The following is a 16,363-nucleotide window of genomic DNA, read 5'->3' on the forward strand; positions in this document are numbered from 1 at the left end:
TTGTAGAAACAACTTACAAAAAACTTAAATATTCTGATCAATGCAACGACAGCCACCATTCCAGTGGACCTATGGTGATCTATGTTTCCTCCTCCTTCCTGAGAGAGATGATAGACTCAAGAAGCAAAATGAGACCTACATTTTTGGATATGGATAATGTGGGGATTTGTTTTGATTGACTATGCACTGCTGTTTTGTTTTAATTTTTTTTTTTCAATAGGAGGGAGAAGGTGAGGAGAGAGGGGCTGGGGTAGGGTTTTCTACCTGAGAAAGAGAGAGAAAGAGAGAGAGAGAGAGGGAGAGAGAGAGAGAGAGAGAAAGAGAGAGAGAGAGAAAACAGAAGGAAAGCCCAGAAGGAATTATGGACCAGAAAGATAGCTTTAAATGTTACATGATGAATTTTTATTTACTTAAAAATAAAAGCAAGCTCTACATAATAAAAACTCATAGTTGCATGTACAATTCTCACCTTCTGTTCCACAAGGAAATACAAAATAAAATAAAGAACCCTTTCTCTAGACTCCCTCCCATCTCCAGCCCTCATCATTCTGATCTTCTTCAATTTGTTGTAGTTGTTCAGTCATTTTTCAGTTGTGTCTGACTCTTTGTGACCCCATTTGGGGTTTTCTTGGCAAAGATATTAGAATGGTTTGCCATTTCTTTTTTCACCTTGTTTTACAGATGAGGAAACTGAGGAAAACTTACTCAAGTGTGACTGAGTGACTTGCCCAAGGTCACACAGCTAGCAAGTATCTGAGGCCACATTTGAACTCAGGAAGATGACTCTTCCTGACTCCAGGCCCAGAACTCTATCCACTTAGCTGCCCCTCCTTCAATGTAGACACAGTTAATTCAGTGTATCTTTCTATCTGATAAAGGTGTGCTGCCCTCCTTGTTATATACCTTTAAATGTAGTAGTAGCAGTAATCATCATCATAATTAGCATTTATTTAACACTTTAAAGATTACAAAGCACTTTACATATATTAGCTCATTTAATCATCACAATGACCTTATGAGGTAAGTGTTACTATTTGTTTTAACTTTACAGACAATGAAAAATGAGGTAGAAAGGGATTAAGTGATTTGCCAGGGTCACACAACCAGTAACTTATCATTCCAACAACTGGAGATACATCAGTTTCCATGAATTAATAATAACATATAACTGCCTACTGTGAACCAGGTACTGTGCTAAGTGCTTTACAGCTGTTATCTTGTGTGATCCTCATGACAACCCTAGAAGGTAGGTGATACTATTATTTCCATTTTGCAGATGAGGAAACTAAAGCAAACAGAGGCTAAGTGACTCAACCAGGGTCACAAAGCTGGTACCTATCTAAGGTCATACTTGAACTCAGGCCTTCCTGAGTCCAGAGCCTGCTGCTCCCTCCACTGTGGGTCCTCAAAGACTGTAAGGGAATGGATCTTGACTAGTCTTAATAACTTAATAAGGGAGAATTTCCAGTTAGGAGAGGGGACCAGTTAGGAGGTGTTTTAAAAGAGATGGTAAAAGATTGGGCACCATCCTTTTCATAGGCAGGGGAACAAATGAGATATCTCTAGGGTCCTTTCCAGCTATCAATGGTCTGTGGTTGATTATTGCTTAGGAGACCCACCCACCTGCATAGAAGCCACCACCCAGTGTCAACAGTGCTCCCTGGCTCAGCCTCCCCATCCAGTCCTCAGAGGCTTGGCTAAAGGTCAGTACCCTACAGGATTCAGAGAAAGTCCAGGGTGGGGTTGCCCCCAAAAGATAATGGAATATGGGAGAGGGAGGGTAATGGGATCACCCTTTTCAAGAGGGGCTTTTTAAGAAGAAGAGAGAATACACGAACTGGGTTGGATTCAGTGTAGTGCTATCTGGTGGCTGCTGAAGGGAAGAAATGACCTCCAACAGGATTTGAGAATTATAATTATGTTAGAGGCCTCTAGGATGCTGGTGCAGTGGATACCACGCTGGACTTTGAGGTTCAAATCTTGCCACAGACACTTAATAGCTGTGTGACCCTAGGCAAGTCATTTGACTCTATTTGCCTCAGTTTCCTCATCTATCAAATGAGCTAGAGAAGGAAATGGCAAATCAGTCCAATATCCCTGCCAAGAAAACCCCATTAGGGTCAAAGAGAGCCTGACGCTGACCGAAAAAATGCCTCAACAACAACCTGGCTGTCACTTCACCTCTGCCTCCGTTTCCTCATCTGTAAAATTGTGTGATAATAGTACCTACCTTGGAGAGTTAGGAGGATCAAATGAGATAACATGCAAAAGTACTTAAATGTTTATTATTGTTGTTAAGAGAGGCTGAGGATCACGGACTCCAGTCCACCCAATTCCCAGGTTACTAGACACCATATCACTAAGGGGGAGTGTGAAACGTAGGTGTGACTTAGTTTCCCTCTAGTTAAAGGGCAGACTGTGAATGCCTGGTGCTCTGAGATCCTGGAAGATGCTTTGTTAGGGCCCTTCAGGCTATTTCGTTACTAATCAATGTCGATATTCCTACTGCCATTTATCTGGCACGTTCCGTCCCCCGTTCACTCCCAGAAAGGAGCAAGGCTTGGGACAACTGAGCGTTCACCGCGCCTACAAAAGAGGATGGCTCAGAGATTTCAACGACCTTATCCAGGATGAATAGCCAGGAGACAGGCGAGACTGGGATCCAAACCAACCCTCAAGCCGGACATTCCTAGTCTGAGAGGAGAGATAACCCCGAAAGGCTCCAGCCGTCTGCTGACCCCTCTCGGAGGGCGCGGAGCTTGGACACTATCGCTGCGGCAGCACCAATAGCCGCAGCGGCGGCGGCGAGGACAAACCACAGGACACCTTCCCCTCCGCCGCCCTGACGTCCCAATCCGTTGGTCCGGTAGCAGACTCCCGAGACAGCGGGGTCAGGTCTTGGGGGGCCCTGAACAGGTGTTTAGGGGAGGGCGCCGGGTTTGGGGAGGAGGGCGATGAGGGAGGGGCGCAGCTGCCCCTTTAAGAGGTGGTTGCAGAGCCGAGCCCTTCTCCACCCTTTCCCCGGAAGAGAAGCGGAGCCAAGGCCGAGGCGTGCTAGGTGGGGAGGTGCGGAGCTGGGCGTGGGGGAGGCGGGGCCGCGGGACCCCTCCCTCCCGCCCTCCTCGCTCCCTCCCAGCAGTGATCCGGCCCCCGCAGCCCGAAGCCCGGATCGGTAGCAACAGCCGGCAGAGCGAGGAGGGCGCAGCTAGAGCAGAGCCTGAGGGGGGAGAAAGTGGCAAGAGGGCAGGGCCAAAGACGCAGGGGGGCCAAAGGGTCCATCCGTGCGGGCTGCGGTGACACAGTCCAGTGAAGGGAGGGAAGGGAGGAGGGGAAGGGAAGAGGGGGTGATACTGACCCCGCCGGGGTGGAAGACCCGGCGAGGACAGGGTGTGAAACTGACCCGGGGCACCTGACTGGACTAAGTGGGGCCACCTGACGGGGTTGGCCGAGGGACTGTCGGCTACGCTGCAGGCGGCCGCGGGGGAAACAGGTGAATCTGACCCTCTGCACCTCTCCCGCGCCCCCAATATACACCCATCCGCCCCACCGGGTCGGCTGTAGCCATGGACCCGGGCCCCCGCGTCCGCCGTGCCCCTTGTGGCCAGCGCCTGCCCCTCTGCGCCTTGGCGCTGGCCCTGGCAGCTGCCGGCTGTCGCGTAGCCTCCGCCTTCAACCTGGACACCCGGTTCCTGGTGGTGAAGGAGGCCTCGAACCCTGGGAGCCTCTTCGGCTACTCGGTCGCCCTCCACCGGCAGACTGAGCGGCAGCAGCGCTACCTGTGAGTCGGGGCGGGGGCTGGGTGTGGCGGGAGTCTGGGACATCAAAGAGGGACCTCCAACATTCCCCTACCCAGCCAGCTTCCTTTGAGCGCTTAGAACGCCCCTAGGGTTTAAGGATTTATGGGCCTAAGAGCGGGGGTCTAGACTAAGAATGCTTGAGCTGGGGATGGGGGGGGGGTGAGGCGGCGAGATCTGCGGTGGGAGGAGAGTAGATAATCCCTAACACGTGCGGGAGCTGCTCCAACCTGCCTCTCCCCTCTAGAAAAATTCCCAGTCTTGAGGCACAGGCAGGGGGTGGGGTCCTCTTTGTGCTTGGACACCCTGGAGACACAACTAGGAATGACTGGATTCCCGAACGCTCCCCCTCTCTTCTTTCCCCCTAATCCTGAGCACCTAGTGCCTAACCCCCCGGCTTTGAGAACTTGACTTGAGCCCCCAGGTGTGGGGAACGGAAAAGGCCTAAGGGAACAGCCACGTGTCAGGAAGAAATCCTTAGCTTGTTGACCCTCTTCACTGCCCACTTTCCACCTTGTCCTTACATTTCTGACCGCACTAGCCCCTATCTTCGGTCTGTCCAGGGATAATAGCATCCTAAAATCTAGAAATGAAAGGGACCAAAGAGGAAATCTCGTTTAACCCCCCCCCTCCTTTTACAGAGGAGTAAACTGAGGGCCAGAGAAGGGAAGAAGGACTTGCCCAAGATTACCCAAGTAGTCATTGATTCCTCGTGTGTAAATAGAACCTTCATGGCTTACAAAGCAGGTGCCCTTGCTAGAGTCACCCTGTGAAGAGAGCGTCTATTTATCAGATGAGGTGAAGTGACTTGCCCCAAAAACACTAGCTAGTACTGTGTGTGGATCTGGATTCAAATTCAGATTCTCTGATTCTGAGTTTAGGGCTTTCCTCTCTGATTCAGGATGAATGGACTGGATAGATGGAGGCCTGGATGGGGAGTACTACCTTGACCTAACCCATGTGCTCCCCCTTGAGGTTCCAGTGGTGGGAAGCATCCCAATGCTTTTCCACCTTCAAACAGTTGGGAACCCCGCCACTTCCTTCTCCCCAGCATCTTCTCCACATTCCACACATTCATGCTGAATCTTCAGCCCTGAGTGTGTTTGTTTTGGTTTGAAGAGGAAAAATGGTATTTTTTCTCCTTTTTCTCCTCTCTATCCCCCCAACCAGCTTCTGAGAAAAAAGGAAGGGGGCAGGGAGGTCAGGGTTCTGGAGGGAGAAGGTGATAACATCCAGCTGTTTGAGTCCTGAGTCCCTTGTTGGATGCAGTGGTGGTAATGTTGACCTATTTATTTATTTGCCTTTTTTTTTCTTTTTTTGATGAGGCAATTGGGGTTAAGTGACTTACCCAGGGTCACACAGCTAGTAAGTGTCATGTGTCTGAGACCGAATTTGAACTCAGGTCCTCCTGACTCCAAGGCAGGAGCTCTATCTACTACGTCATATAGCTGCCCAGTTGACCTACTGGAGGTTGAGCGCTTTGGGATCTTAAGTAGAATACTTGTTGTTCAGTCGTGTCCAACTGTTCGTGACCCCCATTGGGGGTTTTCTTGGCAAACATACTGGTTTGCCATTTCCTTCTTCAGCTCGTTTTACAGACGAGGAAACTGAGGCAAACAGAGTTTGCCTCATTTATTTTATTATTTTGTTTTATTTTATCTTGGTGGAGGTGGGCTTGGGGTGATGAGTGTGTCAGGGTGATCAGGGTGATCAGGTTCGTTGTTAAGGTAGGGGAAGGAAGTAGGAGGGGTTCAAGTTTCTCAGAGCTGGGTGCCCTTAATGAAGAGAGCTCTTAACCTCTACTCCCAGGAAGTAGTGTGGTGGTTGAAGGCACTTAGGGAATTACCTCGGAGCACACGGACCCGCCCTGCCTCGTCCTAGGCCTATCCCTTCCTGAGAACCTTGGAAAGTGGCTAAAGTCCAAACCTTGCTAGCAGCCTTGACCTGGCTGGTAGATCCCAGCTCCATCCAGGGCTTAGCCCAAACTTGGGAAAGGTTGAGGAAGAGTCTGGACTGCTGAGTTCTCCTCATGACTCTTGGCCTGAAAAGTGATAGGGCCACTTTTCTCTGTTTTCCGAGGGACTGTCTTTGGAGACCCCAGATAAAACTTCTTCCTTAGTTTATGATATAGCAGTGATTCTTCAGCGTGAGGCAGTGTAGTTCAATGGCATTCTCCCACACCTGAGAGTCAGCAGACCTGGATCCTAATCCTGTCTGTGTGCCCTTGGCTTTTCCCTTCTCTTTAATTTCCTCTTGTAAAACAAAAGATTTGAACAGATGAGATGATGTTATCCAGTGAAAAGAGCCCTGGTGTTTGTTAGAGGATCTGGGTTCAAATACTGGCATTGCTAATGCCATTTTATGACCTTAGGCAAGTCACTTAACATCCCTGCCTCAGTTTCCTTATATGTTAAATGAGGGGATTGGATTGGATGGCCTCTGAGAGCCCTTTCAGTTCTGGCTCTATGATCATCTGATCTCTGAGGACCCTTCCTCTAAGGCTCTGACAGTCCATGACTCCACATACCTTCCCCTGACTCCCAGGGTGGGAATTATCATAGTGCCATGAGGGCTCAACTCCCTTGTGGAAAATGAGCAAAATCTCTAGGTACCCGATTCTCACTCTATGCTTTGCCCCAAATGTTCTCTTTAGGACATCTCAAAGCACCACTGCTCAGAATCATAGAAGTTTAGAGCTATAAGGGATGTTCTAGTCCTCTACCTCCTTTTCCTTGCCCCCAAAATATCCTTTTGAGTGCAGAGATTTTGGATCTTTCTGTGACAACTGGGTATAATCCTAGACCTACCTGAACCTAGAAATCTAGGTCATATATGTGAGGGGAGGGAGGGGTATGTATGAGAGGGGTGGAGAAATTGTGATTTCTTGGTTCCTGGGGGGAAGTTTTTAGTCTCCTGTTCTGCCAGAGACCCCACAGCAGGGCCAGCTGGGCTGGGATAGAGACAATCAGCTGTGTCTCCAGATGTGAACAGCTGTCTGAAAAGTCAAGCTGTGAACTGAAACCTTCTGGCTGGGGCCTTGAGCTCTTGGCTCAGGACACCTAGGTTCCTCTGGAGGAAGGAGAGAATCAAAGACACAGATGAAACTGTATTCCAGTCCCTGACGGACAGCTTGCAGTTCAACTAACATATGCCATCCTAGTGCCTACTGTGTGTAAGATGGTATGAGATGAGCAGGTGGGCTTCTTCTCAGGTTGATGTACTGATTTCCCTTCAGAACTGTGGTCCATCCCCCTCACACTTACACACACACCCGCACACACACACACATACATACACACACGACCTAGATTTCTAGGTTCAGTTGGTCCGAGGACCATACTCAGTTGCCACAGAGAGACCCAGAATCTCTGCACTCAAAAAACCCTGAAGAGGACATTTAGGGACAGTGGGAAGGAGGTAGCAGCCTAGAAAATCCCTTATAGCTCTTAAATTCTGTGATTATGAGTAGTGGTGCTTTGAGATCCTCAGGTGAAGAGAATATGCATGTCATGCCTCTGTGGAATGAGCAAAGGGAGAAGCTGAGACGATTCCTTGAAAAGAATGTATTCCAGGGCCCTTCACTAGTATGCCTAATAAAAGCCTAGCATTTCTGTAATGCTTTAATGTGTATGAAGCCTTTTACATATATTTATATCATTTGATCCTCTCAACAACCCTGAGAGGTAGGTGCTATTCTTATCCCCATTGAACAGATGAGGAAACTGAGGCTGAGATAAGTTAAGTGTCTTCCAGAGTCCAAATACAACACTCTACCCACCGTGCTGCCTAAGAATGCTAGGTTTCTAGAAGCCCAATTTCATTCGTTATTGGAGGAAGAGTTCCAGCAGGAGCAGATGTGACCCTTCTAGGGTCTAGCTCTTCCCATTCCCCCTAGACTGGCACCAGGGAGCACTATGGGAAGAGAAGGCTGTGGGCACCCGCTCTAGATCCAGAAGTGACTACTGTGATCTCTGGAAATAAGCACCCTGTAGGGTAGGCTGAGCTGGCACTCCCTGGGCCTAGTGCCAAGTAGAGGAAGACAGGAGCCAAGGCCTTAGGCACCCGTCACAGAGGGTGAACCTCCTTCTTTGTCCTATCTCTGCTTCAGAAGCCAGTGAGAGAGTTCTTCACCTTGAAAGAAATGTAGTTGTGTGCCAGCTTCTTCTGGCAAGGAGGAAGTGGTTGGTGGGGGTAGGGTCCTTTTTTCAGCAAGTGGGCTTGAAGATAGACATTTCTCAGGAGCCAGAAGGGAAGACACCCAGAAAGTGGAAAGTGGGGAAAAAGGTATCCAAGCATCCCTTCCTCTTTCGGTTCACAATGAAGTGTTAGCTAATCTAAAGATAGAGGAGCTGGCGAAGATGGCCTTGGCACGTCCTTTAAGCCTACTTTGGGTGCTTTCCCCCAGCCCCCTTTTTCCCCCTACCTCATGTCTTTCTCCTCTGTCTCTTTTCCCCTTATCTCTTTCCCCATTATCTCTTTCTCCCCTATCACTTTCTCTTTCTTCACTCATCTCTCCTCCCCATCTTTCTCCTCCACCTTCTCTCCCTCCGCTGCCATCTGTCTCTCCTCTGCTGTCTCTCTCACCCCTGCCACCTTTCTCTGCCTCAACTTTCTTACTCCCTCTTTCTCCATCTTTTCCCTCCCCTCTCTTTCCCTTTCCCTCTCTTTCCTTCCCCCTCTCTTCCCCCAGTGTGTCTTCCCCCACCCCATCACTTTCTCTCCCCATTTCTTTCTCCCCCACATTTTCCTCTTCCTCCTCCCGTATCTCCTTCTCCCCTTTTCTCCCTTTCTCTTCTCTCTTCCCCATCCATCCAGTTACTCTGGCTTGAGGAGCTGAGTCACTGATGGGGAGAGGGCAATGTGGGGGAAGTGGGAGGTGAGGGTGGAGGAGGCCTGCTGTTCCATCTTGGGCATTGTAGAGTTTTGCTACTACCAGTGGAGGGTCCTCCAGGGAGACATCTAATTCAGTAAACAGGGTTGGCACCGAGCTGGGATCCAGGCAGCAGGGAGCTGCTGCCCCTAGGCAGAACATGCTCCTTCCCTCTTCTTACTGCTCCCATCCCTTTGTGGAAGATTGACCTTAAATCAGAAACAACAGACCCAGAGGCAGGGTGGTTCCTGGAGGCAGCTTCACTGAGTGCTGACTCCTGGGACCTACCTTTGTTTGGGTGGTCTCTAGGAGGCCCCAAAACCCTTTTTGGAATTGAATTTGCCCTGCCTACTCTTATTGGGAGAAGGGGAAGAGGGGGATCTACCTGAATTGCCCCCCCCACCAATGTCTGAAGTGAACTGCTTGAAGAAAGCTTAAAAGCTATTGTTATCCTTCACCTCCCCCTCCCCCTCCCCTTGGCCTTACCCCAGCCTGCCTTTTTCTTCTCTGGAGTGATGGATGCGGATGCCCCTAACCCTCCTGAGTCCCATTTCCTAGCTTCTATCACTTCTGCTGTTTCTCTACTTTGATGCTCCATTAGCTTTGAACTACGAGGGAGTCAGACTAGGGGAGGAAGCATTGCTTTCCAGTGCTTCAGTTCTCTAGAGGCTGGGAGGGGCTCAGTTACCTTATAGGAGAGAGGATGAGAAAACCAGCTGTTTTGCAGGAGTTTGCAACGTTCTTTCCATCATCATGCCTCCTTTTCCCCAAAACCATCTCAGAGATGAGAGGTGAAGTACCGTCTGTGCACGAAAAAATTGTGATCTGGGCCAGTCTCATCCCTGGGCCTCAGTTTCCTCATTTGTAAAAAGATAGAGTTGAACTAACTGTTGAAGTTAGTTCAAAGTTCAAAGTTCAGAGTTGAAACCTTTGTGTTTCCTTTCAACTCTATGGCTATGGAGTTTTCTGAAAGTAAAAGAATCCTCATCCCTTTTGATGTTTAAACCCATTTCGGTATATTAAACTTTGCCTTGGGGTCCCAACCAGAAAGGCCAGAGTCCTCTGGAAAGTTTGGGAGATTGGAATCAGGAGAAGTACCAGGCTGAGGGAAGGGTTTCTCCCCTATCCCACTGACTAGAAGTTGCCAAAATCTTCTTGGCTGAGAGGTTGGGAATTATTTATTCAACAAACATTTATTTAGCACTTATTATGTGCCAAGTATTGTGCTTCTCAAACCTGAACATGGTTTGGGAAGGTAGTGTTTTTGTCATACAAGGGCTCCTTATTCTGCCCCTGGTTTAGGTTTGGTTTGGAAGGGAAGGATATGTAATGTACCACACACCTTCAGGCTCAATGTACCTCACACTCCTTTCACTGAAGGGTTTGGGGAAGGAGATGAAGCTGTGTGATTTTTCACTGGTTGACCTCTCTGACACCTTATAGGGTGCTTTGTGATGGTAGGAAGATTAGTGGGACCCCAGAACAGAGCTCAGAGGAGCAGAGGCCCTCTTCACATCCTCCCTTGACAGCCTTCATTTGTCTATTGCCCTGATTATTTCGGCCATTTTTCAGACTCTGGATAGGGTACTCACCCTATTCTAGATAGATTTGAGTGGAGGAGTGATGCTTTAGGTTAGCTTCTGCAGCTCTGGATATAAAGAAGAATATTGGGTCACAGAGAATCAGGCAGGAGACAAGAGTGAATATTTCTGTCTTACCTCGAGTGGAAGGTGGTATCTGGTTGGGGGCCTGGGTTTGCAGTTGCCCCAGTCTTATTTATTCCCATCTTCCTTTGAATTCCAGGTTCTAGGAATAGGGTTAAGGGAGGGGATGAGCTGAGTTTCAGGAAAGAAGGAAGGAACAGACTTCCATGCCCAAAATCCATGCGCATCTCCCTCTCTCCGCATTCTCCGGCTGTGCTGTCTCTGCCCTATTGCCTGGCCTGTGGGTAAGTGAGATGTTGAAACCTTTCATAGGATCGTAGATTTAGAGCTAAAAGGGACTCTAGAGGCCATTGAGTGCAACCTCCATCATTTTACAGGTGAGGAAACTGAGGCACAAAAGGGCAAGTGACCTTGCCCATGGTCACACAGTTGGCATTGGAGGCAAGACTTGAACCTGGTTCTTTCTGACTTTTATGTCCAGTGCACTACCCACTATGACTATAATTTCTTAAATAAGAAGTGCTCATTTATGCGACACTCAAAGCCCAGGAGCCTTTTTCTCTTCCTCCATCAGAATCTCCTAATTCAGGTGTGATAAACTCCAAACATACCTTTGCCACCTGTTTCATATGCCTGTTGTTGTTGTTCAGTTGTGTCCAACTCTACATGATCCTATGGACCCCTATCCGTTGGGTTTTCTTGGCAAATGGAATGGTTGACCATTTCCTTTCCAGTGGATCACCAATCCATATGCAAATAAAAGTTAAGTGACTTACCCAAGGTCACATAGCTAGGAAGTTTCTGAGGCAAGACTTGAACTCAGGTCTTCCTGACTTGGAGCCCAGCACTCTATCCACTATGCCTCCTAGCTACCTGTCTTCATATGCCTTATTGTTGTTTGTTCATTTCAGTCATGCCCAACTCTTTATGACCCCATTTGGGGTTTTCTTGGCAAAGATACTGGAGTGGTTTGCCATTTCCTTCTCTGGCTCATTTTACAGATGAGGAAACTGAGGTAAGAGTGATCAAGTGACTTGCCCAGGGCCACATAGCTAGGAAGTTCTTGAGGCTGGATTTGAATTCAGGTCTTCCTGACTCCAGGACCCAGCATTCTATCCACTATGCCACCTAACTGTCCATAAGCCTACCCAATCCTTAATCCTAACTCAATGGTACTTCTGCAGAGAAATGTCTCCAATCTAGCCTTTTCCTTTCTGCCCTGTGTTTTGTGTTGTTCCTGTGCACTTAACCGGATATCATGTGGTATCTGTGTTGGAGTCCCTTCACCATACTCTGAAATGCCACAAGATTAAGACCATATCTAAACTTTGTATCTCTCTTTGCCGCTGGCACAATGCTTTGCATATAGTAAATATTTGTAGAATTGAATTGACTTTCATCTAGGGAAAAAAAAACCCAACCAGCCAAACTGGGTTATACTAGGGTCAGTCACCCCGCCCCCAACATGCTATCACTGCTCCCACCTGTTCACCTTCCTCTGTCTCTGATGCCTACATCTCTCCACCTTTCCCCCAACCTAGCATAGAACTCTGAAGGCGTGATCTGCTGCAACCCCGGGCAAGGAGCCAGCGGGGCTAGGGAGGCCTCAGAGCCAGGAGCTAAAAATACCCAGGGGCTGGGGGGGAGGGGGGATTGGTGTTGCGGGAAGATTCCCTGTGGAATCTCTAGGGAGGGAGAAGATTGGATCCGGATGGAATTGGTGGGGGGAGGTGACATCTGTCTGAGCATCCGTTCTTTCCCCTGCCTTGGTGTCCGCAGACCCAGGGCACTGAGGATAAAGGGAGGTGAGGGGTAGGCAGACAGACAATTGTCTAACTTCTATTCTGCTTGCTCAAGCCTTTAGGAGGCGGCTGAGTTTGGGGGGAATGGGAGGGGAGGGCTAGCTTACAAGCCAGATCATGCCAGCTGCCCAGCAAGGCAGGATGTTGTCTGGGCTGGGGAAGAAGGAACCCTACCACTCCCACTCCTCACCTCCCCCACCCCTTCTGCCCTGGGTTGAGAAGCAGTAGCAGCCTACAGTCCAGACAGAGAGGGTGGAGATGACTTTTTCAGTTATATTTCATTGATGGAATCGGGGTTGGACCTTCCTTAGGTCCCCCTTCCTCCTACCCCATCAAGGACCAAAACCATCTTGAGGTCATTTTGGTCAGCCCCTTGCCTCTAGGCAGAACTGTGTCCAGTTCAGACAGATCTGTTGTGTCTAGCATCCCCCACCTATTCTATTACTCATATTTAGGTATCCTTAGAGTTGGGGCCTACAGGATAGCTAACCTTGATCTCTACTGCTCTGACCTCCTAATAAACATCTTTATACTTGTCGGTCAATTCTGATCCACTCCTCAGTCTGATTAACCTGGTAGGCAGGAGCCAACTCAGACTGGGAGAGCTGATTGTTAAATTTTCAGTATGAACATTTACACCTCATAAATCAACAAACTCCACAAATTAGGACTCGATTTATTGTCTTGTTGGTTGTATAGATTTAAGAAAGTGATAGAGAAAATTTAAAAGTATGTCGTGGGTTTTCAGAAAACTAATTGTTAAACATTTACCAGCACACTGCAGCTGATAGGGTGAGGATTCCAGGGCCCAGGAGAAATGGGACCTCAGATTTCTGGTTTCATCAGTCACATTCCCATGCATAAGGAAGTTGGGTGGCAATTAATTTAAAAGTGACACGGTGGCCTGAGTCATCTTTCCCCCCTTTCCCCTGGCTCCTGGTCCAGATGCTGAGGGGGTGGGGCAGCAGACTCTAGTGAGTGGTCAGTCACCAAAGAGTAACACGGCTTTCCTTGCCCCTTCCTGTATCAGACTAGGAAGTGACTAACAGAGGGCTGACAGGGCAGGGCTGGCACCGGGCCAACCTTGTGTGTGTTGGTACTGCCAAGGGGAGGGGGAGGGGGACTCTTCTTAAACCCCCTCCCTCCTCCCTTATCCCTGGGGCCTTAAAACAAAGCTTTTGCTGTTGAGGTGTGTAGGGAAGCATAAGTTGTGTCCTGCTTCCCCCTCCCAGGCTCCTCAGGCTCTGCATTCCTGACATGAGAAGGGAGGGATCTCCAAGTCTCTACATGCCCAGGGTTTGAACCTCTTCTCCCACTCTCATCTGCCCCTCATCAGCTACTCAGAGTCATTGACTAGAAGCAGAGATTTCACCCTCGTGCTACTCTTGGCTCTACCTTGATGCCAGGTGTGGAAGGGCTAGAGAGGGGAATAAAAAAAGCCAGTGGTGGGTGGGTGGGTGGGAGGGAGAGAGGTCAACATGAGGCCCCTTGGGCCGAGAATTGAATTAGAACCCAGGAAGTAGAGCAGGGAGCAGTAGCCCTAGCAGACCCTCGTCCTTGTGTGGCCTCTAGGAGAGCAAGGGAGGGAACCACAAATATTTGTGGCTCTACTGCTTCTCAGCTGATCCCATCCTCTGGCTTGGAGTAGGGAGATAGAGAGCAGAGGAATGCTGGGAAGCTCTGGAGTCTATCACATTACCCCACCCTTTATCTGCCCCCACCTCAGCCAGCCTGACTCCCCAGCTTTAGCTGTGGGTTCCTAGAGCAGCAATAAAACTTTCTCTATGCCTTTAGAGACGTGAGGCAAGGATACCAGTTAGGTCCAGGCAAGAAGTGACGAGGGCCTACCTGTCCTATGGTGGCAGCCCTTTAGAGCAAGAGATGCTGTGAAGTTAGACACACCTAGATTTCACAGCTGATTAAATATCAGGGTGAGAAAGAGAGAAAGGAGCAAGAAGTGACACTCCTGGCTGACTTGAAGGATAGTGGCATCTTCCACGGAATAGGGAAGCTCAGAAGAGAGGTAGGTTTAGGGAAAAAATTAATGAGTTCTCTTTTAGAAATGTTGACTCCAAAAAGTGGAGAAGTGAAAAGAGCGGCAGTGCAGGCACTGAGTGTGCATCCCCAAAGCTTTCTCTAGACATTTAATTGAAAAAAGCAAAGAGAGATTTAGGCTGATGGCTTGAGAGGGTTTGGGTTTAGTGCGGGTTTTTCAAGGATGAGACTTGGGCATGTTTGTAACTAGAAGGGAAGGATCCAATGGGCAAGAAGAGTTTGGAGACTGGGGTGGGGAAGGATAATTGTGGGAACCATTTGCTAGAGAAGACGGGAGGAGATGGGATTGTACTTGTTGGCCAAGTTGGTCTTGGAGAGGAGGAGGGCCACGTTGTCATCAGAGACTAAAGGAGAGAATAGGGGGTGAAGTCAAGGGCTTGTGAGATGCAGCAGAGGGGAGAAGGGGGAGCTCCTAATGAATGGTCTTCATTTCCTCGGTACAGTGTAAGATGGCCCTCAGGCTTTACTCAGATGCTCCAGTGCCTCTTAGTGACGTGTGGACTTTCTGAGGATGATCACTTTCCTGGGGGAAGGGGAGAACTGAGGCTTGCAGGGGCAATCCTCAGGCTATTCAGTCAGGGAAAGGATCTGGTTGTCCTATCCTCTCTGGTACGGGTACCCTTTTCTTAGAATGGGCTTCCCTTTAACTTGGATGGTACATTGGCTGAGAGCCAAATGTTAGTTGACCTCTAGTCTCTTTTCTGCCCCCTTAGACTCCTTGCTGGTGCTCCCCGGGACCTTGCTATACCCGATGGCTACACCAACCGGACAGGTGCAGTGTACCTGTGCCCCCTCAGCTCCCAGACAGATGACTGTGAACGGATGGATATAGAGGAAAAAAGTAAGGGGGAGGGGGCTCAGATCCCCTTGTCCTGTGTATTCCCTTTGGGCAACACCCAAAGTACTATAGGGGTGGGAGATTCAGAGGAGATGAGGTCACCATCCTCAAAAGGAAATCACAGACCCTACCCTTAGGGCACTCTCAGGCTGGGGCTAGAATGGGGCATAGAGCCCCAGATCACCCTAGGAAGAAGAGGAGTGGAACATTTCAGGGAACTGGGATGGAAGTCTGGGGGAGGGGAGGCTGGTGTCCAGGGTGTGAGGAATAACTTAAAGGAAGATCCCAGGGCCAAAGAAGGCAAGGTGAGGGACATTTTAGGGAAAGGTCTGCCTAACTGAAATAGAGAGTCTGAGCGCCCAGTTGTCTGCCCTTGAGAACTTCTGGGCCACTAGAAATGTGAGAAGTGAGTTTGTGTGTTTATGAAGACCCCGCTTGGTTTTCTATTCCCTGCCTCACTCCTGACTTTGCTCTTAGGTGATCCCAGGCAGCACATTATTGAGGACATGTGGCTTGGGGTGACAGTGGCCAGCCAGGGACCGGCAGGCAGAGTGTTGGTGAGTGGGTAGATGTGACTTGGGTCATTCCACAGCCCCTGTGCTTCCCTTGTACCTTCCAGACTATTCAGATCCCCCTGGGGGGTGGCGGGAATGTTACATGGCAGAAGAAGAACCAGGAATCTGAGTACCTGGGCCTCTGAGAACAATATGTGTGTGTCCATGGGGGTTCTGTTGCTCTTCCCAGGCTGGGTGTGGCACAGCCCTAGTCCAAGTCTCACTCATTGCTCTTCCCAGTCCCTAGGGTGCCCACCCTTCGTGGGAACAAGCCGAGTGAGCCTCTGGGAGGAAAGGGCAGAAGGGGCCCCAGGCGGCACAGACTTGGCTGTAATTGCTTCCTTTGGGAGGGAGGTGGGGCTGTGGGAGCCAGAAAGAAGTGGCACAGTTCCTGGGGAACCTCGCCTGCTCCAGCCTGGGCGTCAGGAGCTCCCGTCTTCCTCCGGGCACTCTCCGGAATCCCCTAGTGCCAGTTACCTCCCCTGTCCTGTGATGTTCTTCCTCACTCACCCCTCTGTCACCCTCAGGCCTCAGTGTTGGTTCTTCCTCAGTGCCAGCCTTTCACTTCTGGAGGAATAAAATTCCAAAAGCCCCTTTTGAACTGATTCTGGACTCTATTGCACAGAACCATAGAATCCAGAAGAGTTCCAGAAGAACTCTTTTGGATTCCCCATTCTTGGCCATTTCTAGATCAGTCTGGTTCTAGAATAACAATGATGATAATGATCTAGTATTTATACAACACTTTAAGGTTTGCAAAACACTTTACAAATATTTTCTCCTCAC

At 49.3% G+C, this 16,363-nt stretch overlaps 1 protein-coding gene across 3 annotated transcripts in view; it reads left to right on the top strand.

Annotated features, from left to right (window-relative positions):
- Positions 1-3,412: 3,412 nt before the first annotated feature.
- ITGA3 (integrin subunit alpha 3) overlaps positions 3,413-16,363 on the top strand; it is a 37,736-nt gene continuing 24,785 nt past the window's right edge. For 2 of the 3 annotated variants that reach the window (XM_027872843.1, XM_027872842.1), the window contains exons 1-3: positions 3,413-3,778; positions 14,899-15,026; positions 15,501-15,580. In XM_027872843.1, the coding sequence (XP_027728644.1) occupies positions 3,564-3,778; positions 14,899-15,026; positions 15,501-15,580 (423 nt within the window). In that variant the 5' untranslated portion in view covers positions 3,413-3,563. Of the gene's footprint in view, positions 3,779-10,467; positions 10,613-14,898; positions 15,027-15,500; positions 15,581-16,363 lie in introns of all 3 variants that reach the window. The other variant, XM_027872844.1, reaches the window with a different exon arrangement.

The sequence above is a fragment of the Vombatus ursinus genome, unplaced genomic scaffold (assembly GCF_900497805.2).
Source record: "Vombatus ursinus unplaced genomic scaffold, bare-nosed wombat genome assembly UNPS02014801.1, whole genome shotgun sequence".
Classification (NCBI taxonomy): Eukaryota; Metazoa; Chordata; class Mammalia; order Diprotodontia; family Vombatidae; genus Vombatus; species Vombatus ursinus.